We start from the raw sequence: 27,014 nt of genomic DNA on the forward strand, positions 1-27,014 counted from the left end.
CAAAAGTCAGAGTCTATATTATTGAAATAAAAAAGAGAAAGATTTAAGTAAAAAATACTTTTGGTCTAATAATGAATTTTGATACTACATTATAAAATTATTGACTTTACGGTCACTGTTTTAAAAAAATTATAAAGAATAAGATCATTATTTTTTTGCTGATTATAAAGAATAAAATCTTGTTTAAAGAATTTGAATATATTTTCACTCATACCAACATAATTTTTGTATATGCTTCTAATATAATATTTCTTAAACCGTGAAATAATTAAAATTTATTGTAGATGGAACGGTCAAAAATAAGAATTAATATTATGATTTTATTAATAATAACGGTTTATAAGAATATTATTTATTATTTAGAAGAAACATAATATCTTCTATTTATATGTAATTAATTAATATGATTAACTTATATAAACATGCAGCCCTGTGTATTCTCATACACATTTTCATCACTTGTTATTTCTTTGTTTCTCCTATTTTAACAGTGACTTTAAAAGTAATTATTATGGAATTTAATAATTTCATTAAATTATTTTTTAATTAATTGATGGTGACCCTAAATTAAATTTATAAATAATTACAAAACTTAAATAAATTATAATTGAATGCTCACGAGAAATGGATCAAACAGTTGAGGGACTTTATAAAATAACCAAGATGGTTATTACAGAATAAAGTTCATTTAAAATTATTTGTCTTTAAAATCAAATAAATTTAAGATAATTTCAGGATAGATATATCATTAATTCCTCATTTTAGAAATAAGCGCCTACTTTTAAAAATGATTTTTTTACTGCAAAAAAAAATGGTTTTGTTAATAACTATTATACCATCTTTGAAAAAAATCATCATTGTTTTAACTTGTACTAATATTTTGAAAAATTTTGTTTAATTATTTGAGTCTCGGAAAAATTTTCTTATTAGGACCTGATTCGCTTGCAGTTCTGTTTTCCTGTTATCTTTTTTCTTTAACAAAATATATATAAAAAAAAAGACATTTTTTCTTATTTTTATTTCAATATATATATAGAACATATTATATATTATATGAGAATCATTTTCTTATTTGAGAATAAAAATATAAATATCAATCCTTAAATTCAATTGAAAAAGTGAGATTAAAAAACTCATTACTGAGTTTGGAAATTAAAGAGTATGCGATGCACGTATCTTTCTTCTTCTTTTTTTCCGCATCAAAGCCTCTTGTTAATGGAGAAACTAATATTTTTTGCTTTGGGTAAGTTTGTAAAATAAAAAATGCTCATTTAAGAATTCTCTTATAAGCAGTGATAGTATTTCCATTGTTACACTAACAACGATTACGACAACGTGAAGGCGCACCACCACAATCAGTGGCGGCAGTGACGGATCCCCTGGTTAGGGGTATGGGAATAATTATTCCCATAAAATATTTTTCATTAAGATGAAAGTAAATAGTTATAAAAAAATTAATATTAATTTCATTTTAAAGTTTACTATTTTTAATTTTTTATTATTATTTTTAATAATAAAACTTATATAATTTTTTGTTTGCGAAAATACTAGACTATTTTTCCAATTTATGCTCATGAGAGTGAGCATGGTTCAACATTAGATGATACATACTCTCCCTTTTGTTTGAGAAAACTCCACCAGCTTAAAAGGCCAAATTTTAATTCTCTCAAATTTTTCACACAAGTTGTAGATCTTCCCCTATGATATGGTGTATTTAATACACATTGAGGTACAACACATAAAGAAGAGCATATGACAAGTGTTCAAGCTATAAGATAATTTTTTTATTAGCTACTGAATTGTTTGATGCATAATGCACAATACAAATAAAATTAATAATATAAAATTTGTTACAATACTTCTTTTAATATTAATTATTTAAATAAGATAATAATAAAAGTGATAATAACATTCATAACAACAATAATAATAGCATTGACAATGATAATAATAATAGTAACAACATAATTATGACAATAATAATAATAATGGTGATAGAAGCTGCGATCATGATAATGAAGTTATAATTTATATTATATTTTTTATTTGTCATTATTAAATATTATAATTTATATTGATTAATACTACTACATTTTAATCATGTCCTAATTGTAAAATTATCCTTAGTGAATGTAATTGTTAGTATAATGCTTAGGTATAATGTTTATTTTCTTAACTTCAAACCAGTTATAAATTTAATCACATGAGTTGCGTTATCCCGCTTGAGTCGACTCTTTTCTTGACACTAATAAATTTTAAAAATGAATAGCAAATTAGGAAGACATAAGCATTAATGCAATGCAGAGATGGTGACTTCCCATTGAATGGTGTTTAATTTGATGGTACATAGACGAGTTCAAAGTGCAGAGCCCACATCACATTGCTTGTCCACTGAGCTGCAATATCGATCTCTGACTTGAATGGGATGTTACTTTTGACACAAGAAAGTTAGCGTGGACTTCATTCTGCGCATGATGTTGAAGAAAGTTAGAATTCGGCAAGGCTTGGTGGGAGTAAATAACTAGTACTTTAGTTTCTAAAGTTTAAGATATTTTTGGTTCTTGTTATTATGGTAAATATTGGGTTTAATCTCATAAAAATTATTAGTTTTAATTTTAATCGATTTAAAAAGTTTTAAAATAATATTTATTATTATTTTGTGTCAACATGACTTGTATTTAGACACCTTTTGTTATATGTCATGCTAGAGTAATCACTAACATGGTATACCTTGTAACCAACTGATGGGAGTATACAGGGATGGCCTCATAGCTTTTTCATCATGTTTCTTAGAGTATATATTGTACCTCTTGTTCTTATACGAGTATACAAGTTTTTTTTGGCCAATTAATATACAAGTTTTTTTTGGCCAATTAAAAAAAATAACATGGTATAAAATATTTTTTGTATTTTACTTGGGTTCAATTATCTCTGATATAAATAATATTTTATGTATCATAAATGTAATATAAAAATTCAGAGTATACGACTATAGATTTAGTTGAAATGTTTGAGCGAATAAAAATTTTGTTAAATTTTTGTTTTAATTGTGATCATAGGGTTGATTACTTTTTCACGTATGGATTAATCACTAAGAAAAAATTCAACTTATAGTATGGAAGGACTTTGAAAAACGGCGTAGGACCGTTTATGGCCTTAATTAATAATGGTGGGTTCATGAAAAAGGTCCAACAATCCCACTTGCGAGTTTCTGAATAGTCAATGCTCATAAGTGAACTCATGGATTTATAAAAGAATTTCACACTTTAATATCTTTTAGTGGAGTGGGCAAGCAAAACAAAAATTATATATAAAAAAGAATTTCTATACATAATTGTCAACAACCAGCATTACTTTTTTTTTAGTCTTTCTTAGGCATGACAACCAAAATATGTACCCGTGGCATACGCTCGAATTTGTGTTTTAACTTTGACGGGAATATTCGAGTTGGTCAAGTACGTGTTCTCAGATTATTCAACTTTTTTAATAAGGGGCGGGATAAGGATGTCACTACTCGTTCATTACTTGTTTTCATATACGATTTGATGATGAAATTATTAAAATTTTATTTATTATTTGTTAATTTTATTTTAGAATTTTTACATAATTTAAGATTTTTTTTTAATGATTTTTGTAGACAAATATACTGCAATGAATTTGTTGATATATAAGTAGTTAAAAATAAATGTGTAACAATCAATTTTTGTTTATTCTAAAATCAGATTTTTAATATAATTTTTTTTTAAAAAAAACCCTATTTTACAAATTTGAATCGATGACAAAAATACTCGATATCTAACGAGTACAGGGATAAGATAACAAATTTCAACCAGTCAAGTATCAAGGACGGATACAAAGATATGTTGAGGAGTCGAGTCAAGAATAGATGGGAGAGGCAATACCCATCATCACCCTGCCTGATTGTCATATTCACTCTTTCTCTATATATATATATATATATATATATATATATATATATATATATATATAATTTATTCTATAAGATGATATCATGTGACAATCTCATATTTATTTCTTCCAAACATATTAAATGAAATTATTTTATTTTTAATTCAAACAAATATTATTAACAATTGAATACAATTCATTAACATTAATATAATATATTCATATAATAATCAATTACTAATAAGTTAATTATCAATCAGATACGAATACATAAATTAATTTGACCAATTTGTATTTTATGAATTGATATACATGTCATATGAAAAATGTATAAAGAAGAATATTGCAATATTTAAGAAGAATTGATACCATAATATATGAAAAATATAGGTGTTTGATTGATAATCAATGGATGCATATGGTAGGATCATGACCATTCATTTCAAAACCAAAACAATAAATCAATAAGATATTTATTTTGTTAATTAATTTTAGGGTAAATAGTCACTTTTGTCTCTCAATGTGTAATTCACTGAAAAATGTGTTCCTGAAAAATAAAAATACAAAAAAATTTAATCCCTAAAAGTATAAAAAATGCGACAAATATTCTGCCATTAACTTCCTTCTGTTACCGTTAATAAAATAGGAGGGACAAATTTGTCGCTGAAATGATTGTCAGCATAAGGGCATATTTGTCATAATACTTTTTTGATTTCTCGTCTTCCCACCCCGCTGACAAATGCGTCCCTAAAAGATGAAAATACAAAATTTAATTCCTGAAAGTATAAGAAGTGCAACAAATATATCCGGAATTTAATAATAGATTGTGACTAATTATTATTATTATTATTATTATTATTATGTGTTTATAATTTACTATTCTTATTTGTTTAGTATTTATGTAATATATTTTTAAAATTTTCTTTTAATATATATATATTTTTATTATTTTGATTTTCTTGTCAAACCTTCATCTTTTAATATATGTTATTGATTAAGAAAAAAAACTTGTAATTTCACTTTAGCTTTATCTAGTTTAAATTTTGTGATTTTTTTTTTAAAAAAAGTTGATTAAATTCTCTTTTTAAAATAAATAAGTAAATAAATTTGGTTTCGTGGCCGGTTATATTTTTTCTATTCAAAATTCTTGACATATTATTTTCAATCTAAATATGAGGTATAAGATAAAGTTTTTTTTAACGGTAAAGATTAAGGTTTGAGAAGGGAATCAAAATAATAAAATATATATATTAAAAGAAAATTTAAAAAATATATTTACATAAGTATTAAACAAATAAGAGAAGTAAATTATAAACACATAATAATAATAATAATAATAATAATAATTAGTCACAATTTATTATTAACGTTTGAATATATTTGTCGTACTTTTTATGCTGAGGGACTAAATTTTATATTTTCATCTTTCAAAGACGTATTTGTCAGCGAAATAGGAAGACAAAAAGTCAAAAAAATATTATGACAAATATGCTCCTATGCTGGCAATCCATGTTGGCGCATGCAAAATAATTCATGTAAATAATTTATATATTAGTTTATGAAATTTAGTTATAAATTCATAAAATAAAAATAAAAATATGTAAACTTTTCAAAATAAAAATATGTATTCTCATTACCTATTTGTTAATGGACATGAGACTGAATATCATGATACTCATACTTGTATATATACGTTATCCGTTAATATTAAAATACTTAAATATTTTTTTTATCAAGTTTAAATACATAAATATTCTTTATAATAAAATTATTTGTACTTATGCTTTTTAGTATAATTTTATTTGGACTTCTATTTAAGTATATTTTTATTTGAGTTTAGATTTTAGAGAATAATTTTTAGATAATTTTGTTTGGATTCACAAAATTTATTTATTTTTATTCTTTTAGAATTATTCATGGGAATTTTTAATTGTATAAATTGTAGAGTATTTGAATAACCTTAGTTTCGTTGTAATAATTAATATTATTTTTAAAAATATTAAAATAAATAAAATTACAATAAAAATGTCTGTTAAAATATTTTTCAATTATTTTTATTTTTGCAAAAAATATCCAATGAGTACTCATGCATATTCCCGGATATTAACAAAAATTCACAAGAATCTGTTTAATAGATATTGTGTGGGTAACAAAAAATCACATGACAAGTATTTATTGACGAGCTAAATAAAGGGTGACTAGTACTTGCACCTATTCACCTATTGATATCCCTATGCATAATTTTATACGTATTTTTTTGGTGATAAAAAATTTGTAATGTAAAACTATTTATATATATATATATATATATATATATATATATATATATATATATATATATATATGAATATTCATAATTATCTTATATTTTTTACATATATACTAACATATATAAAATTTTAAAAATAATTAATAAATATGTTATAAAAATATATAATAATTTAAAAAATAAAAAATTATAAACTCGACCAACACTAGTACAGGACAAAGGTTATTACGCTAGTAGGTATGAAAACAAGGAAAAGGACACAAGAAGTTAACGTAAGTGCATCCGCAAGATGGATAAACATGCATGATTACATTAACATAATTTTCACAATCATTATTCCTATTTGATTTGGTTTCCATAAAATAAAAGTGTATTTTAGAAAGTATAGAGTAAATGTTAATTGAGAATTCATTTTATTATGAAGTGCACTTCTTACCTTAGAAGAATCAAATTCATTTTCAAAATATAAATTTTAGCTAGCATACTAGTAAGTTTTTAATACATTACAGTGACAATTTTCAATTTACGTAAAATTATAGAAATATAAATTTAAAATTAAACAAAGGCTTGCCCAAGATTACATGCAAAACCTCCAAAGAATTCATGCATCAGAGTTTCTGATCAAACCACCACAAGACGCAACCACGCTTCATCACAATTTAGAGTCATAGAAGATATGTGTTTAATTAATTTAAATAAATAAGAAAGATAGCTAAGTAGATCAAATTTAAGGGTAGAAAAGCCGCAAGATTAAAAAATTTATAAAAGGAATGTATTGAAATTATAAATTGTTGAGATTTGAAATGAAAAAAAAAGTAACTAACTTAGAAAACAATTTATAAGTAATTAATGACACAATCTTTTTTAAAACATATAAAAAGTTTAAATAATTAAATGAAAACATATATTTTGAAGGGAAAAAAAAGATATAATAAAAGATGTCTAAACAAGTAAAGATTCTATTCCGTCAAAAAAAAAATTCTATTTTGTTGTATAAATAAAAGATAAACTAAATCTCACTAGTATATTTTAGCATGTCCATCATCTGATAAATATTTATTTTATATAATTAAAATTTATAATTAATAAATATTTTGGAATATATAAATTATATTTTAATTAAAATTTATGATAAATATATATTTAAATGTATATGAATTATAATATAAATTTACAATGAACAATTTAAGTTGTAATATAAGATTATTTTTCCCAACAAAAAAATATTATTTTTAACTATTGATAATTTATTTTAATTTTTTTATTGAAGTTTAGTTTAGAAATAGAAATAAAAGATGATAGCTAGATCGAAAGGTATAAGGCTATAAGCAATTAAGAAAATTTAATATACATACAAAAAAATAAGGCAATTTGATATGGTTGAGAGAGAAAAATAATTAATTGCAAAAATAGTATCTGAAATGTTTACTATAAAACAGAAAAAAATATTGAATCAGTTTTATTTTTTATTTAAATTCTAAAATTTAAAAATTTGGATATGAATGAACTTAAACAGTATATTCTATTAATCTTGATTTATTTTTAAAATTAAAAAATATTGCAAGAATTGGATACAAAGAAAATTGTACTCCGCCAAAAGTATTAAATTATTTTTTAAAAAAATTGCATATCTTTTCAAATACCTGCATCACTTTTAAAATATTATTGACAAAATTTGCAACAATTATTATTGCCGAAAAATGCAGTAAAAAATTATTGCTCAAAAATAGACTTTTAATATTAAAATTACACACAAAAGTCAAATTTTATTTAAGATTATCTATGTCGACAATAAATTGAATGAATTTGTTATTTTAGACATTAAAAGTGAAATGTTAAGAAAATTATTAATAGACTTTAATAAATATTTTTGTAGACAATAAGAAAAATTAAAAGAAAAGTTGATTAACTATATAAAATTAAAATTAAAATATAAAATTTGCCTTAAAAGTTAAACCTAAAAATTTCGAGACACAACCCTTTCAACGCAAAAGATCCACATGTGTGCTGTGGAACAAAATGACTATTTTAGTAGGTTGGCTTGTAACTAGATGAGTGTATTAAGAATATTTGGCTATCACTTTCCCAATCATCCAAACATTTTATTATTATTTTATTAGTATAAAATATTTATTAATTTTGTTGATAATTAATCATTGGAAAATAATTTAACTAACCTGATTTAGTGAATTCTTTCCTTCCTATCATTTTTTTTTCATTTATAAAACTTGAAGTTAACATTTTGTTTAAAAAAATTAAATCAAATATTACTCAAACTAATCACTTATTGATCCAAAGAATTGTGTTTGAACATTGCTGGTTGAGATTTTCGAAGCTTCATGATTAAATTTTGCTTTTCTTCATTTGGCTTCGTGATTGCTTGACCACATGCACACACACACAAGTTTTGATTGGAAGAAAGATCAATGTCACTGGGAAGATAATTTTAATCCAAAACCAACAGCTGCAAAGTCCGTGAAAGTCGCAATAGCCAACCAATGTAAGAGAATGGTAAGGGGAAGAGTCGTACTTTCATGATAGTGATGTTGAAAGAAAACCTAGCACTTAGATTGGTGGATATTTAACCCAAAAAAATGGATCACAAGTCACAATAGTTCATTCAAGATGCTAAACATCACCTATCAGGAAAAGATCTACGCTTTGAATTTAATCGTAGCATGTTATTACTCGTGACATCACAAGTTTAGAAGTTTTATGCGTTACTGCTTTTTACCATAAGAAGAAAAAAAAACATTAGCTAGTTGTAAATAACTTTCCAAATGATTGGCAATCCTTGGTCAGTTCATGAATTCAATCTTCGAGCAAAATGGTTGGAAATCCACACCATACCCTAAGGAAAATTTTAGTTGATATTTCATTTGTCATTTGAAGGGTAGTACAAGAAAATGCAATAGATGCAACCCTTTCAAGTCAAAGAGACACATTCAATCTCATATAAAAGCTACATTCACATTTACATATTCCCCCATCAGGTACAACACAGATGTCCCAAAGTGTCGAGAAATCTACCAACAAAAGTAGGTTAATTCCCTGTATCGGCGCTATCAATTTCTTTTATACCCGTTTTGAAGGAACTACAATCATGGGCGTTAGCATATGTTTACGAGAAAAATTAGCAATTAATTATCTAAAATATTTTTTTAAATAATAGTATTTGTTATTGTTGATTGGCATTAATTACAAACCACAAAATTATTTAAGTCTTACTTATCATTAAATATTTTTTTTCATAAATTTTTTAAAAATCTAAAATCCCAATAATTCATATCCAATCTAAAACTAAAATTTATTTGAAATATAAGTTTAGAGCTTAAAAAAATTAATTTAAAAAATAAAAGGAATAATCAAAATAAAATAAATATAAAATGGATGATTAAGCAAGTAAGGTGATCGAGTGTTCAGGCTGTAAAACATAAATTCAATACTCAAATTAATAAAGGGTCGAGTCTTGTTAATTTGGTTTAGGTCAAATCTGTTTCAAAAAAGAAAATCGTACCAACGTTATTAATTTGGTTCAAGTAGCCCAAGTTAGTCAGATCGAACCAAGCAATTGGACACCCCTCTTATTCCACGGCTATGACACTGTAAAAAACATGTCCCCAACTTTTTACAACAAGAGGTTTAGTACATTTTACCATCACTTTCTTTTTCGCAAGGGATGATGGACAGGATTCCAAGATTTTTTCCATGATGTTTTGTCTCTTGCGTTCTTTTTATTTGCCTAACATGTGCTTGGCATCAATGTGGAATCTTGATTGTAATCAATATATCCAGCTAAGTTGCAACTCATACTTAAGAATTTTGCTCATCGCTTTCGCTGTCATAAATAATGGAGTCACATAGCGATCTTTTTTTCTCGTGCATTTAGTCTCTCTTCAACTACCAAGAGCCTTTGCAAGAAGTAAGAACTATGTGTGGCTACGTCAAAAGCCAATGGAACCTGTTTATTTACCCACCAGTTAAGTGTATCAAAAAAAAAAAAAATGAGGCAATGAAGAAAAGCATTTATTCTTTATAGCATTCCGCCATCACCTCAACGATATCAAACCAACTCTTATAATATCTATTCAACCATTAATTACGATGCTATCCTAAATATCTCTAAATAGGAAGCGTTGAAGAAGATATTGTTGGGAATTATATCGGCAAGCTCATGTACTGCACTAGCATAACATACAATGAACCTGGAATAATCGTAGTTGCATGGTTGTTCAGTGCAAGATAACACCACTTTCCTTTCAATATAATAATAATAATGCAACATTTCAAGAGATAAAATCTACACTTCTAACCTTTCATTGTGTCGTAAATAGCATGTGTGCACAATAATTTGTTAGGGTTGCAACGTTGATGTCGTCCATGTGGGTGATGTCCCATTAAAATCATGATAGTGCTTACAAACTTATTACCTTAAAATAGCCTTTTAACAACCACACTACTGGAATTGATATCACATAAAACAGCACTGGTGAAGTCTCACATTACTTCGTTAATTAATGACATCTCATATATTGCTTTCCCTTTGCTAATAGCCAACATGCAATAAACACCCAATAGCAAACAAACCACGAAAACACATTAGATCCATTTCATCCAAAATAGCTATTCTAAAAATATGATATGAACAGTATTTTCTCATGAAAAATGCAACTTTGAAATTTCGGAATGAATAATAGAGTACTTCAGTCAGTACCGGACTTGGGTGTGATACTGATGTCAAAGGTTCAGCTCTCTCCACCAAGTTACCTATCCTACTCACCTAAGTAATTCGTAGGTACATGTATCTTTAATATAGTCAAAGAAAAAACAAAAGTAAAATTAAGACTGTTTACTTAGTTAAAGTATGTCTCAAAATTACCAACAATTATCATGAACAAGAAATTAAATGGGTACCTAAACCACGAACTAACAAAACAAGAGTAGTGTTATATCCTCTGTGAAGGAAATATTAAATGAAAAAATAAATACATTTAATATGTTGAAAACCTCAAAAAAATTCAATATTTTATTTACAAGTACAAGATTAGTAAGAAGATTTCGTAAGAGGATTTAGAATTATTCAATGAAACAAAGGAAAGAACTACCTGCTACGTACTAAAGTTGAGATCATATTTGCCTCCAGAATCCAGATATTTTCTAGGTCAATGGCATTGACATATCAAGTGTCACAAATCACCCATATGCTAAACTTATGCAATGAACAACGCCATCCTATCCAGGGAACTGGAACTCCCCCCCCCCCCCCCCCCCCCCAATTCATACACATTGAAAAACCAATTTACAAGGGCTGACAAAACAGAACAGTTATATTCTCTTCAGTGATAAAAGAGAGAGAGAGAGAAAGATTTCAGAATTCAATTATCCATTTCCATATCTATAATAGGGGTAAGAATAAGAGAATCCTGCAACAAATACCATCGATTTGAAGAAATGATTCAATTTTCAATTGCAATTGTTACATGGTAAGGAATTTGAAACACAGTAATCTTCCCTATTGTTTGGGGTAAAAAGTAACATGCAGAAGGTTAATAGGAAAACAATAATGTTACAGAAGAAGTGTAGGATTTCACCTATCATGCTGGGCACAATTAGAACCACTGATGAACAAGAACTCCACTTTGTCTAAGGGATTTGAAGAGCTGCAAGCATTGATCATATGTTTTCTCATACTTTGCACTCCTCTGCCCAGGGCAACATCTCTGCCACCTATTGTAATGGCATTCAAGGAAAATCTCATCTATCAAACATATGGCCCCAGTTTTAATCAACCTTGGAATCAGATCGAACTCAGTACCCTCCACATCCATCTTCATCACAACAAAATCGTTCTTTGAAACCGTCTTCTTCAACCAATTAGCAAAATCAAATCCCTGTATCTTCTCCACTTCGCCATCAAACTCCCCCCTCCCCGACGATTGCAAAGGCTGAATCCTACCCATCCCCCGGCCTTTAACCTCAACATGCTCCCCAGGATCGCGATGAATCTCAAACATCAAGGTTTCATTCTTAACCCACGCAGCATAAGGAACCAAAGTGATCCCCTTCTTCAACCCATACTCTTGATGGAAAGTCTTATCAGCTTCAATTGCATACACATGAAAGGTCTTGTTCTGCTTAGGGTACTGCTTCCTAAACCAAGACCCTATGCTAGAGCCATAGCTTCTAGCTCCAACATCAACATACACATACCTATTCTTAAAGCTTATATCAGCAATTGAAGGAAGGTACTTTATGTTCCTCACATTCCTTTTCAATGTAATCCAAGGCTTCAAAGGCTCTTCCTCAATCAAAGGCTCAGCAATCTTAACCAAATCATGCTTATAACCAGGAACATAACACTTTCCATTTGAATCATCGAAATCGAATTTTCCAGCACCATCACCACACTCTTTCTTCAAAACAATTTCTCGTATATACGGCATCGAAGAATCGAATCCTTCCAAGCCATGCAACTTCACTACTCTGAAACAATTGAACAAATCAAGGAACGAATTAAAACTATACGTATCTTTAGGGTTTGCGAAATGGAACACCGCGAAACCTCCCGGCCGCAGTGTCCGGCCGATCTCGGCCGCGAACTCCGCCGGCTTCGCCGACTTCACGAACGAGTCCTCGCCGGAGAACACGAAGTCGAAGGCTCCGTCGCCGAACGGAATCCGCTCGCCTCGGCCGAACTTCACGAGAGGCTTCGCCGCCTTTCTCGCGATTCCGACGGCATCCTTCACGCCGATCTCCCTCAGCGCGAATACGTCGCGTCCGGTCGGCGTCTCCACGCACAGAGTCTTCGACTCCGGCGAGAGGTAGCCGCCGGCGATGAGGTCCTGGAACGCTGACGAGTAGAACCGAACGCCGTTGATCCAGTCCTTGCTGGTGTAAAGCTCCGGCTGCACCAAACCGCCGGCGGCGGAGGCAGACTCGACGGCGAGAGGTCCAGTGCCGGCAATGACGAGGCTGAGAGTGTCCGGCAGAGAGAAGAAACAGAAGTCGTCTATGGTGCAGGACTCGCCGGCGACGGCGATGAGGTAAGCGAAACGAACGCCGATGACCAAAACGCCGAAGAGGAGAAACCGTATCAGAAGGTTCCGGAGAGAACCGGGCTTCCCTGCGGTAGGTTCCATGGTAAAACTGTGCACTTTCCTCTCCTTTTTTTTTCCTTCACAGAAAAAACAATAAAAAAATGGTAATTTTTTTTTAAAAAAAAAATAACGAATAAAGAAAAAGAATTGAAGTTGGATTCTGGCTTTTCTTTTTTTTATCGGGAGCAGAATCTTGCTGAGGTATGGTTGGCGCCGATTAGGGGTTTTGGTTGGGTGGCGGAGATTGGGAAATAGAGAGTGGAGCGAGGGGCAAACCGGGAAAGCATAATTTGCGAATGAGTATTCAGTGTGTGTGTTTTTATTTTTCTTTGTCGTGTGAGAGTGTTTTGTTTGCTACGGAGAAGTGAAGAGTGAGTTCATGACTCGGAGAGTGTGACTCAGTGGTGATGCTGGTGGAGAAGAAAAGGAGACGCGTATGGGAAAGTGAAAAGCGAAGCGGATAGTGCTGCGTGGATAAAGGAAGAGTTAGTAAGCCGTTGGTCTTATATTCTTTTCTTCGAAATTGGCCCCGGGACTTTCGTAAATTACAAGAATGCTACTGTCACTGCCACATCAATTTTTTTCTTTATTTAGATAAAAGTTTATGGAATTTCGTATCCCAAAATTATTAGTGTTATACAAAACTTAAAAGCTCCAAAAACATGGAGAGGGATTCGATTCACACAACGAGTGCTTGTGAAAAAAATATCTGTTAAAAAATATCAGTTTCATGAATGAATCTTTATTATATCTTAAAAAAATTATTCATTGATTTTCGAACGAATGATAATTCAAAATCTGAATTCATCCAAAAAAGCTCAAAAAAATATATTATGTTTATAGTGAAATTTATGTATATTTTAATGAGATATGAATCGTAGTTTTTTTTTTTTATACAGATATGAATCGTAGTTTTAGATAAAAGAGAAATAAACACCAAAAGAGGTAAGTGTGCAATTTTTTTTTAACTTTTTAATCTCTTCTTCATGCATATCTTTTTTAGTGGAAATTATAGAGTATATATAGTTATATACACAAATCTTTACGACCTATACAACAACAAAGCAAACGTTTCTGCAAATTGTGATAGTGAATTTCTGCTTCATCAATCTTTTTTTGTTTTTTGGAAGGTCTGCTACATCAATCTATTACTACAGTTTTCAACCAATAAAAAAAGTGTTTCTCCAAATTGTGAATGTGAATTTCTGTGACGTTAATTTATTTGGTGTGTTTTGTTCTAGTGAAATTATGTAGTGCAGTAGTAGTTTGTTTAGTTGTAATGAAAATAATAAAGATTTTTTGCGCCGCTTTGGGATTATGATTGCGATAATACGCCAAAGTTGGTAATTCCAGAGAGAAGAAACCTTGATGGAGAGGTATACTGTGATTGTCAACATGCGAAAAAGAGAAAGAAGGGCAATACCCTGACATGTGTAATGTGTTGTTGGGGGTTAGTCATGTCCACGCAGGCAAAAGCAAAGCTAATTGTTATTTTCTCAATGATGTTTATGTGCTGTTTTGGTTCCTTTTGCAGGCCCATGTTTGATGTCTAATCACTTCCTCCTCTATGCATAATTAAATTAACTACTACTAGTATTTATGTAACTCACCATAGTTAATGCCATTTAAGGAAAAACCAAGTTTTACGGTGTTTATATCAATTGTATAGAAATTATTACTAACTAGTACTGTATTTTAATGTGTGTGTTGCATAAGAAATATATTTTTAATTAAAAATATAACTAATAAATATTTTAATGCATAAATTATGTTATAAGTAAATATATAAATTATATTTTAGATTTATGATAAATAGTAACTTTAGGCATAAAATTAATTTTAATTATTCATATTTTTTTAAAAATTATTGAAATTCAATTTAAGAAACAGATTAAAAAAAAGTTAAAAGAAATTTTCAATAATTTTAAAAAAATTATATTATAATTTAAATTATTGTTATAAGTATAGAATATAATTTATATACTTAAAAATATTGATTTATTGAGATATTTAATTATAATATAATTTATGTATTTATTTATTATAAACTAGTGTGCTCACTCATGCGTAGCAGGGTAACTTAAATACGAAATTAAGTTAACTACTTTTATTAAAAGAAAAAAAAATTTAAAATTAGATTAATTTAAATTTCAATAAATATAAAAATGCATCATGTTTAAGTTTATTTTGTTGAATTAAATAATAATAGTTAGTCCATAATGCTATACTAATTGACAAGGAATTTAAAAATATAATTTATCAAATAAATTACATATCATTATTATGTTAGGCTCTTTATCACGACTAGATTATTAATGTCATTATTTTTTATCAATCAAAATTTAGACTAAGGATTAAAAATAATATATTTATTTTTTAATTTTTTTACAAAATGCTTTAATTTTTATTCACTATGAATAAGGTTTCCAAAATACTCTTAATATGAGACAACGCTAGACTCCCAAATTATGTAACACATTCTCCTTACTATTATTGGACTTAGAAAAATGATTTATAAATAATGATATTTTTGCGAAAAATAATTAATGTAAGAGACATTTTAGATTGGTTGATCATATCAAACTTTTCATTTGGGTATGGTTAGAAGGACAAGTGAAGGAATGTAAGTTTTATAAATCTAACTTGAAAGTATTATTAATTGGAAATAATCCTAAGCGAGGAGCCAAGCAAGATTGTAAGACCACAATAAGTGATAAAAATCTTCATTTGAATATTTAATAGAAATATATATCCAAAACTCAAACTCGAAATCACTAATTAGGCTAAAATAATCCTATTCTAGTTAATCAATGTGCTTAATGGTAACAATTATATTATATTATTTTACTAATTATGCTCGTCAATATTTAAACTAATTGAATATTCATAAAATGTAATCTTAATAGTATATATACTTTAAAAAATAAGTATATTCTATATTAAAATAAAATTGATTCACAAGTAGCAAATGATTTTTAAATTAGGTAAAATTTTGTATATTTAATTTATTGAGAAAAATATTTAAAATTGTTTTGATCTCAAATCCTCGGTACTTCATCTTAGGTATTGTTTGCTTTGGTGTTTGATGGTCCATCATGATTGTGTCCATACTAAAAGGTGTTCGATGAGTTATGAAAGAGAATGATTATAGATTCTCCTTGGCATCAACTTCTAAACAATGTGAAACTTTGTGAAATAATGGAATTAGCCCCTAGTTGAGACTAAGTGATAAGAGTGGTGGTCTAGGTTCACAGTAGACACCAATGTTCCAATCTCAAATCCTTAGGCATCGTCAGGGTCACCTCATCCAAGGTATTGTTCGCATTGATGCTCGATGGTTTGTCAAGATTTTATCCTTACTAAAAGACATCTCGATGGGTTAATGAGGAAGATGTTTAGAAATTCTTCTTGGCCTTGACTTTTGAGAGATGTGAGATTTTACAACATACCTCAACAAAAATCAATAGTCAAGTTAATAACATTTAATACTTGTAACTTATTAATTGAAATTAATCATACATAGAAAAAACAACTATGCACTAACATCGTAAATAGTTTTTACAATATCATCTAATCACACATTATCATGTATAAGTACATTGATTTTTACACTTTTTTCTTGTCCGAAGGAATCAAAGATTAGTATTACGAGATTTACAACAATTTACACATTATACTCAACCAATTGAGTTAGACCCCTCCATTAATTTTTACACTAACCATATCTATATGTAATATATACTATAACTTTTATTAGTTGATAGTAATTTTTTACATTAACATTACATAAAAAATACCAACACGTAGGTTGATATAAATGGTAGTGATTTGTGTCTTTTAATCAAGTGATCCAAAATTCAAATCCTAACTTCATGAAGAATAAATCATGTTAAAAAGAAAATATCCAAGTATTCTTAAATAAATCTTATTCTTATACTATAAATCATAATATTCAATTTGGAGATTAAGAATCACTCTCATTACTCTTTTAATTAAATATTATTTAATATTATATCTCTTTTTTTTTTAAAATTTAAATACACATTAAACATATTTGTATAATTTTTCAAAGAAACCTCTAAAAAATAAACTACGATCCTTTTTTCATTATTAAATTCTTAACTATGCATATCTTTCTATTTATCCTCTTTTATATCAATGTTTTTAAATTGAAAATCAATAGATTATTTTTATAAAATCATTAATAATTAAAATATTAAATACCTAGTATAACTCAAAGCTATCATCAACCTAGGAAATGACACCTTTGACCTTTTACAGCTCACGTGATAGAGTGAGGGGTTATTGTTTTCAGCAGTACACACGTGAATAGGGAACCAAATAAGCCAATCAGTAAAAAAACAAAGAAAGAATAAAATATAGCCGTTACATAAGGGAGTAACTAAAATACCCTTGTTTCTTTGGGCAGACGGCACGTCGTTTGACGCCTCCGTTGGAGTGTAGTGGTTATGCCAAACGATGCGCAGAAGAATGGCAGATGAAGAGAGAACGACTGCACACCCGTCACGTGCGTTCGTTCGTTTTGGGCGTTGGAAGTTGGTTGGTGTACCTTATCCAAACAAATTCCAATGCATTTGTATCATGTGTTCACAGCTCACATATTTATCATAGTAGCTATTTGGTGTAAACAAAAAGAAAACATAATTGATACCATCCTCTCTTTCAATCATCGAGAGTTTCAGGAATTGGAAAGTGGGGGTTCTTGATGATAAATTTCAGGGGGGAGTGGAAACATTCTGCAGGTGTTTCAGTTTTCTATAAGAAAAGGGTATTATGGGAAAAATATGAAAAGGGAAGTGCACTAAGAAATTATGGGGAGGGGATATAGCAATTGCCTTATGATAACTTAACAATGGGCTAAAATGGTCTCGAGGCTGCAAGACAAATCCACCCAATTGTTACATAGGCCCAATAATGTGTATATGACAGAGATGGGGTGTTCAAAATGAGTAACTATACCGGGTGAGTCATTTTTATTTGTTCAGTAATAGGCATGATGCAAGCGTTGTTCCCAAGCAACGCTTATGAAATTACTGATAGGGTGAAACAGTAAATTTTGTAATATATGCTTATTTTGAAGCAGTCCCCTTTATTGTCTAATGTAATTGTTTGTCAGTTTCACTAATGAAATCAATATTGTTTAGTTCAAAGGAAATCTCTTACCAAGAAAAAATGATAATAATAATATTAACGATAACAGTAAGATGGAAAAAGTATAAGTTCGATTTTAATCCTAAAATATATATTTTTTTTTTGTGTGGGGGGGACAACATACCATTTTTTGAGAGAAATTTCTAAAATTCTCTAATGTATTCATGATCTCAGTTATAAATAATTAAATTGTTATAACCCATATATACTAGGGTGAAATTCAAGGAATATGAAATGAGCGTATCGGATGAGAATTCTTGATTACTTTGAAAAATAAAATTAACAATAAATAATATTAAATGATATTTAAAGGTGATAAGCAGATTCACTTACCTTTATTTCATGTAGGAAGGCTATAGTAAGTCTACTGAGGACATCTATATTTGTATTCGTTGCTAAAGTGAAAATCTGTTTGTTTTGATACAAGAAAGAGATAAGAAATTTGTACAATATGAAGAATTTGCTAGTGAGTGAGATGCCAAGGAGGAGAAAATTATCATATTTATAGACAAAGAAACAATGTTTCATAACAAAGCATGTACTACTCATGTGAATATATATATCTGAAAAAAGAGCCCATTTGAGGCCAACAAATCAGCAAAATACCATTAGTAATAGTATTACTCATATTGAGAGTATTGCACTAATTCTGTATAGATGAAGCTCATAAGTTTCACTTTAAAGATCAGAGTCCAACAAAAAAGTTTCCATCTCAATTAAACCAGGTCCAAACTAAAAATTAAGCCAACTCTAAATCTTACCAGTATAAGAAAATCAATTTGAAAAAAAAAAAAACACTACAGAATCCAATTCCTATCAACTTAACGATAATCCAGTTTGTGCACGTTGTCAGTTTGATTCTCGTAGATATAGGTTCTTTGTTGTTGTGGAGATTTTAAGGGAACAAATATTGAATTTTTACGCGATGAACTGTGTCTAAATTGAGAATGGATTGAATAAGTGAATATATATATATATATATATATATATATATATATATATATATATATATATATATATATATATATTGTTTCGAGTATATATGGCTTTGTTGATGGAAAAAAGTTATAAAGAATCATTGCCCTGTTTATGGCATTGATCATTCAAGGACTAGAGACGAATTTTTCATCACTTGATTTCGAATTGAAAACTTTTCACCGACATATATGCATTACTTAAACCCAACGACAAATTTTTACCAGGCATACCAAGGTCTTCTTCTGTAGTAGTAAATTGATAGGAACAACGATATATTTAATATTTTACTCGATGCACCAAAATAGATGAAACTTCATTCATTAGAAGATTTCCTTTTCCTAACTTAGAGTTTCAAAGCATGAAATATTTGGTGAAAACTAAAATCTTCTTATATCAAAACAGTACACAAGTAATTAGCTAGCTGAACTTAAAACTTAAATGGAACAAAACATTTTATTTAAAAGCACTTAGATGAGTCCAATATTTGAATGACCTAATTTGGTTTCTCACATGTCCTAGTTTTCTTCAATGAGATGAGCTCATCTAACAACTGCATCAAGTTGTGGTAAGAGGATCCACCCTTCTCTATACTCTTCTTGGAAGCATCACCAAGCTCTCTTGCTCTCTTCCTCACTTCTCTGCTCTCTTCTTTTGCCATAAACTGCACCACAGCCTTTGCAATCTCTTCCCTTCCCATCACTTCCTCCTTGCCCATGCTTGCCCACAATTTGTTTTCTTTAGCTCCCACTGGGACTCCAACCTTCAACACATCAACTAGCAACTTCTCATTGAAGAATTGCTCTGCAAACATTGGCCATGTGATCATTGGCAATCCAGCACTCACACTTTCAAGAATTGAATTCCAACCACAGTGAGTCACAATGCCTCCTATCGCAGGGTGGTCCAATATCAGCAACTGTGGTGCCCAGTTCCATATGATATAACCGTTCTTGCTTTCTTTCATCTTTTGCTCAAACTCTTGAAGAAAACTGTCTCCATTCTCATCCTTTTTCCTTATAACCCAGATGAAACTATGACCAGAATGTTCAAGCCCATGAGCCAGTTCAACAAGTTGAGCATGAGGGAGCCTTGCGAGGCTTCCAAAACTTACATAAAGTACAGACTCATGTGAGGTCGTGGGTATTGTATAATTCATGAGCAATGTCTATGAATGAAATATGTGATGAATTGTGGAATGACATGTTGTTTTGAGATCACAATATTGTTATTGAGATTGAGTAAAAGTGTAAAGTATGACAGGTATTGAATTGTGAGATACGTGAAAACATGTGATGGTGGATTGTGACATTATGAGATGTGAAATTGTGAATGAATTTTGGTTGTGAATAAGTGTGTGATTAACTCTTGATGTGACATTATTTGTGTTGTAGACTGCGAATTATACAATAACCCGACCAATGTTATCTTGCGAAAAGTGTAAATGCGCAGTGTTAAAGAGAAAGTGTAGGTTTCCTATTTAGAAACCAGTGTTAAAGAAAAGTGTAGATTTCCTATTTAGGAATCAGTGTTAAATTGTAGCGCAATATGTGTTACGTGTTTAAAACACGAGTGTGAGGTCGTGGGTATTGTATAATTCACGAGTAGTGTCTGTGTGCTAAAATGATTTTAGGGGTTGGACCTGAATCAGGAGGGAAAGACCCTGACGGACTCTTCGGAGTGTAGGCCTTGGAGGTTACCGGGTTTGAGTACTCCTTTAAGTCTATGCTGATCCCATATGGTTGGAGCATTCTCGTAAAACATCGTGACCCTGATTGGTCTCCCTATGATCTTACTTAGTGAGAGTGACCTGACAAACCCATTATGTGGTGTGTCTTGTTATGTACTCTTAAGCGCCCTAGGTTGGTTTTTCACTGACATAGTACCACATTGCATATAGGCTTGAGTCTTAGCATAACTGTCTCATGCGCTTGGTAATTGTTTATTATGAAATTGATGTATTATTATGTCTTGATCAGAGTGTGTGATTTTTGTGTAATGTGATTGATGATTGAAAATTGTGATTGATGGATGAAAAGTGAACTTTGAATGACAAAGTGTTGGAATTACGTGAGTTACGTGTAAGTAAGTTTTATTTGGTTTATATGATATGTATATCTAGTTGTCTTGCTTCTCTATTAGTTAGGAATGTGATAACTCACTCCTCGTGTGTTGTTTGTGTTTGAATCCTGTGATGATCTTGAAGTTTCTGTTCAGGGGAGCAGATGACTAGGTGAATTACTTTAAGGAACCTTGTGCTGAAGGATGTCGAGACACAACACTCTGATAGAATGTGGCATTGAGGTATAGGATTTTATATTAATTGTATGAAGTCTTAGACGACTTCTTTGAGCCGATGACTTTATTATTTATTTGGACAAATTTGAATATGATGTAGAAGAAAGTGAATGTGAGCCTTTTATCCCTTTGAAAGACTTGTACTTAAAAATGTTTTAAAAAAATACTTTTAATTAATATTTGAATTTTTATTCCTTTGTTAGTATATATGTGAGGGGTAGAAGGTGTCACAGAACTGGTAATGGTCGAAGAAGCTCCGCAGGTCCCTTTGTTTTGTACTTCTTCTGTTGACAAGTAGAGCACTTAGCAATGAACAATTTAACAATAGCTTGCCTTCCCTGCAAGTAGAAATTTTCCTGTATACGGGCAAGGGGTTAAAAAACGCCCACCTCCCAGTGGAGTTTGGTGGTATTCCTGTAAGAGCAAGGATTTATAAGGGGAAGTAGAGTCAAGCCAAATACGATTCTTGAAGATTATTAAGCCAATGTGGACCTTATAATCCCGAAATTCCCCTGGTGCGTATCAGATTGGATCTTATGAAGGAGAGTTACATATTCCTTAGATTTCAGCAATGTCGGTTTAAGATCATCCAGGAATGTGAAATGAGGCATGGAGAGCACGAAGCTTCCTCCTGAGGTCGAGATAAAGCGTCTGCAACAATGTTCTAACACCCTGCTCTATATTGAATGGTGTAATGGTACCCCAAAAGCTTTGAAAGATACACTTGTTGCTTTGGTGTCTGTATGGATTGAGGCATCAATTCTTTAAGGCTTTTGTGATCCATTAAAATAACAAATTGATGACCCAGAAGATACTGTCGCCATTTCTTAACCGTAGAGGTTATAGCATGCATCTCCCTGATGTAAGTAGATGCTCGTAAGAGACGAGGACAAAAGTGTTTACTGAAGAAGGGGATGGGGTGTCCCTTTTGCATGAGAACTGCTCCTATAGCCACACTAGAAGCGTCAGTCTTGAGAGTGAAAGGCAAGGAGAAATCAGGCAGAGCAAGGACTAGGGCTTCCATCATAGCCCTCTTAAGAGTGGAGAAAGCCTCTTGAGCTTGTGAAGTCCAATTAAAATTGCCTCGCCGGAGTAAATCAGTTAAGGGAGGGAGCATCAATAGAAGTGTACCCCTTATAAAACGGCGCTAAAATCCTGTTAAACCCTAGAAACCATGCAGAGTTGCACTGAACTAGGAGGAGGCCAATCAATCATAGCCAAATGTTACAATGCTAAAAAATAACCTAATCTAGAGTAAAAGGGGGAACAAACCATAAAATAAAGACTGAGATGTTTTCATTCATTCATGAATGATGTCTTAGTTTTTACCAAGACACTTGCATGGCATATTTCGATGTTTTGGGATTGACATGAATGATGAACCATAAAATTAAACAGCTGTTGCTAGCTAGCAGCAAGTTTATTTGAAAGACTTCTCTAGAAAATATATTGAAAGCACAAAATTTCGTGTAGCTTCTTAGTAAATATAATAGCAAGAATATATACTACTGTAAGAATAGAATTTATGCACAGTAGTTGAGCCTTGACACAACAAAAAGGTTGTTGCTTTGTGACCTGGAGGTCATGGGTTCAAATTTTCGAAACAGTTTTCCCCTTGCGAGGTTAAGGCTGCATATATCTATCCTCCCCAAGCGCTATTAGGAGAGAGTCTCATGCATTGGGCAGTCCTATCCCTATGGTTTTATGGAGACTATTTTGGTAATTGGATGAACAAAGGCTTAATTGAGAGTCTCATGCATTGGGAAAATGTTTAAAACTTGGAGTAATAGAAAAAAAAGATATTTAAAACTTCATTGACAATCAAAATGGAACAATTTTCTTTTCACTGAAATGTGAAAAAAAATGGGACAAAGCAGTATATTTAATTTAAAAGCTCATTTCGTTTTTACCCTTCAATTATCATCTTGACCCTTGTAAAGTGTAGTCAGTCAAAATCATTTTAGCACTTAAATTCATAACCAAAACTGTATGAATGATGACCAATTTTTATTTTTTTTGGAAAGATTTTCTAATCTTGGAACGTGCTAAAATGCCAATAAAAACAAGTTAACAGTGACCTTTCTAGTGTTCTATAGGTTCTGTGTCCTTGAGTTGTGAGGAGACTAGAACAGAACCAAAGATAAAAATAACTGACTTCACAAGCCGATCAGAGCAGAAGCTATTGGATGCATAAGTTAAGAACGACAAAAAGAAGGCTAAATGATCAAACAAACAACAGACAAGACAGATAAAAAAAATGATACTTGTCCTAGCCAAATGGCTAGATGTGAGGAGACTAGAACTGAACCAAAGTTAAAAATAACTGACTCCACAAGCTGATCAAAGCAGAAACTAATGAATGCACAAGTCAAGAACATCAAAGAGAAGGCTAAATGATCAAACAAACAACAGACAGAACAGACAAAAAATGATACTTGTCCTAGTCAAATGATCATATAAAACAAACAGAACTTACCACATGAAAGATGCTTGGGGAAGGTTGAAAGAGATGCAGGCTTTGTTTAAGTTTTCGGGAAATCCAAGAAAGTATTGGCCAGCACAAAGAGAACTCTTCCTCTTACATTACTAGCTCATGTAGAATTTTTCAGCAAGGGACAAACAACACATACACCATCCTCGGTAGAAAAGGAAGAAAATTTCCAAGGAGATTTCTGGACAAGGTATGCTTCTACTATATTTTTCTTCCTGGGAATTTCTTCTATTGGTTTAGGCCTATATTATGATCTCTGGTATTTTACTTTTGGTATGGTTCTATTTTATTTTTCAGACATAGGCTTGAAATTAAAACCATATATTCTCTCTATATCACAGAAACAAAAACTTCTCTCCAAGCTTCTTTTTTTTTCTTCTTTCTAAAGCAGCATCTCCCCCAAGGAATAGAACCTCATATATTGTAAAATCAATGGAAGCTCAATCACACCACCAACTCAATGTCCTTTTTCTTCCTTATCCAACACCTGGCCATATGATCCCTATGGTAGACACAGCAAGAGTATTTGCCAAGCATGGTGTTAGTGTTACCATTATCACTACCCCTGCTAATGCTTTAACATTCCAAAAGGCAATAGACCGTGACTTAAGTTGTGGGTACCGCATCAGAACTCAAGTGGTTCCATTCCCATCTGCCCAAGTTGGTCTCCCTGACGGGCTTGAAAACATCAAAGATAGCACTACCCCAGAAATGTTGGGTCAAATCAGTCATGGAATATCAATGCTCAAAGATCAAATTGAGCTTCTGTTTCGAGACTTGCAACCAGATTGTATAGTGACTGATTTTTGTTATCCTTGGACAGTGGAGTCAGCTCAAAAACTAAGCATTCCAAGGATTTGCTTTTACAGCTCAAGCTACTTCTCCAACTGTGTTAGTCATTCTATCAGGAAGCATAGACCTCATGAAAGCTTTGCCTCTGATACCGACAAGTTTATAATTCCTGGTTTGCCTCAAAGAATAGAGATGACCCCTCTGCAGATAGCAGAATGGGAAAGGACTAAGAATGAAACCACAGGCTATTTTGATGCAATGTTTGAATCAGAGACTAGAAGCTATGGCGCACTGTATAATAGTTTTCATGAACTCGAAAATGACTATGAGCAACTTCATAAGAGTACACTGGGGATCAAATCATGGAATATTGGACCAGTTTCAGCCTGGGTTAACAAGGATGATGAACGAAAGGCCAATAGGGGACAAAAGGAGGAACTTGCACAAGAGCCAGAATGGCTAAAATGGCTTAACTCTAAGCAAAATGAGTCTGTACTTTATGTAAGTTTTGGAAGCCTCGTCTGGCTCCCTCGTGCTCAACTTGTTGAACTGGCTCATGGGCTTGAACATTCTGGTCATAGTTTCATCTGGCTCATAAGGAAAAAGGATGAAAACGAGAATAAAGGAGACAGGTTTCTGCTAGAGTTTGAGCAGAAGATGAAAGAAATCAAGAAGGGTTATATCATATGGAACTGGGCACCGCAGCTTCTCATATTGGACCACCCTGCCATAGGAGGCATTGTGACTCACTGTGGTTGGAATTCCATTCTTGAAAGTGTGAGTGCCGGCTTGCCAATGATCGCGTGGCCAGTGTTTGCTGAGCAATTTTACAATGAGAAGTTGCTAGTTGATGTGTTGAAGATTGGAGTCCCAGTCGGAGTGAAAGAAAACACGTTTTGGATGAGCTTGGATGATGAGGCAATGGTGAGAAGGGAAGAGATAGCGAAGGCTGTGGTGCTTTTGATGGGAAGTAGCCAAGAGAACAAAGAAATGAGGAAGAGAGCAAGAAAACTTGGTGATGCTGCCAAGAGGATTATAGAGGTGGGTGGACACTCTTACAACAATTTGATTCAGTTGATAGATGAGCTTAAATCATTGAAGATATCTAAAGCACTTAGCAGAAGCATGTTAGATAAGTGAAATGGAGCATTAATAATCTAGTGGCTCTCGAAGGTGCAGCTAGCTGGTGATTTTATAATGCCTTTAGATTTTATAACAAGATGAACAACTTGCAAGTACTTCTGAAATTAAACTAACTGTTTTATATACATGGATCTATCTTGTTACTTGTGCCATATAATACTTTAGTTTTTCGTATGTCATGTCATTTGGAAAGACTTGGTACTGACTAAGAGATTGGAAAAATTTCCCCACTGAAAAAATATAAGAAAAAAACACACTGTTTTGGTGTGTACTGATATACCTACTATTAGTATGCTTCTATTACTAATACGGAGTTTGGATAATGAGAAAAAGCCTGTTTTTATTAGAACTAGATTTATTTGATAAATGATAAATTATACAGAATTGTGATTTATGTTGAAATTCTTCTTATTTGAACATCGCATAGGCATCCAAGTATATGTACATTGGTGTGCATAAAAAAAAGTATATAAATTGGTGAAAGCAGTATATATAACTAAGTAGTATACTTAAATAAACTTGATATATGTGTCGCGTATCATGAATGAGAGCAGTCAAATGAAACCATGCCAAACTTCATCATGTTTCAACTGCTTTAAAGGCATGCTGAATTTGGGATTCTTCCAAATTTGGATCAATGACATCCACAATTTCATCAAGATGCTTGCAACACTCTCATATACCCATTTCTACTTTATTCAATCTTCCATACTCCTCCTCCCTCAGCTTAAGTGATACTCAATTTTTGTGTAATATATATATTTCAGCTATTTTTTCACCTAATAGAGGAGTTACTTATATTAGTCTTATAACTGGGGAGATGATGAGTTTTGTGTATGAAATGCAAGAAGTATTGTACCAATTTATG

At 31.0% G+C, this 27,014-nt stretch overlaps 3 protein-coding genes across 4 annotated transcripts; 1 reads left to right on the forward strand and 2 right to left on the reverse strand.

The window, feature by feature from the left end:
- Window positions 1-11,544: 11,544 nt before the first annotated feature.
- On the reverse strand, window positions 11,545-13,761 carry LOC114396427. The gene has a single exon (XM_028358405.1). It carries the CDS (start codon window positions 13,315-13,317, stop codon window positions 11,788-11,790), a length of 1,530 nt encoding a protein of 509 aa, XP_028214206.1. The 5' UTR covers window positions 13,318-13,761; the 3' UTR covers window positions 11,545-11,787.
- Window positions 13,762-19,717: 5,956 nt separating this feature from the next.
- Window positions 19,718-22,744, reverse strand: LOC114397366 (soyasapogenol B glucuronide galactosyltransferase-like). Its single transcript, XM_028359422.1, has 2 exons — window positions 22,553-22,744; window positions 19,718-20,548 (listed from the first exon to the last, which is right to left on the reverse strand). Exons 1-2 carry the CDS (start codon window positions 22,742-22,744, stop codon window positions 19,919-19,921), a joined length of 822 nt encoding a protein of 273 aa, XP_028215223.1. The 3' UTR covers window positions 19,718-19,918.
- A 1,484-nt stretch (window positions 22,745-24,228) lies between these two features.
- Window positions 24,229-26,418, forward strand: LOC114395973 (soyasapogenol B glucuronide galactosyltransferase-like). 2 transcript variants are annotated; one of them, XM_028357849.1, is made up of 2 exons: window positions 24,229-24,401; window positions 24,553-26,418. In XM_028357849.1, exon 2 carries the CDS (start codon window positions 24,644-24,646, stop codon window positions 26,141-26,143), a length of 1,500 nt encoding a protein of 499 aa, XP_028213650.1. In that variant the 5' UTR covers window positions 24,229-24,401; window positions 24,553-24,643; the 3' UTR covers window positions 26,144-26,418. The 2 variants fall into 2 exon arrangements, with proteins under 2 accessions (XP_028213650.1, XP_028213651.1); XM_028357850.1 differs by having other exon boundaries at window positions 24,603-26,418.
- The last annotated feature ends 596 nt before the right edge of the window (window positions 26,419-27,014 follow it).

This window comes from Glycine soja, chromosome 18 (genome assembly GCF_004193775.1).
Source record: "Glycine soja cultivar W05 chromosome 18, ASM419377v2, whole genome shotgun sequence".
Classification (NCBI taxonomy): Eukaryota; Viridiplantae; Streptophyta; class Magnoliopsida; order Fabales; family Fabaceae; genus Glycine; species Glycine soja.

Excerpts from the sequence above, each read along its gene's own strand:
- LOC114395973 (XM_028357849.1), top strand. The coding sequence starts at position 24,644 with ATGGAAGCTCAATCACACCACCAACTCAATGTCCTTTTTCTTCCTTAT.
- LOC114397366 (XM_028359422.1), bottom strand. The coding sequence starts at position 22,744 with ATGGAAGCCCTAGTCCTTGCTCTGCCTGATTTCTCCTTGCCTTTCACT. Across the intron at positions 20,549-22,552 it reads TGCATGCTATAACCTCTACG|TCTGTACTTTATGTAAGTTT; the intron begins GTTAAGAAATGG and ends ACCTCACATGAG.
- LOC114396427 (XM_028358405.1), bottom strand. The coding sequence starts at position 13,317 with ATGGAACCTACCGCAGGGAAGCCCGGTTCTCTCCGGAACCTTCTGATA.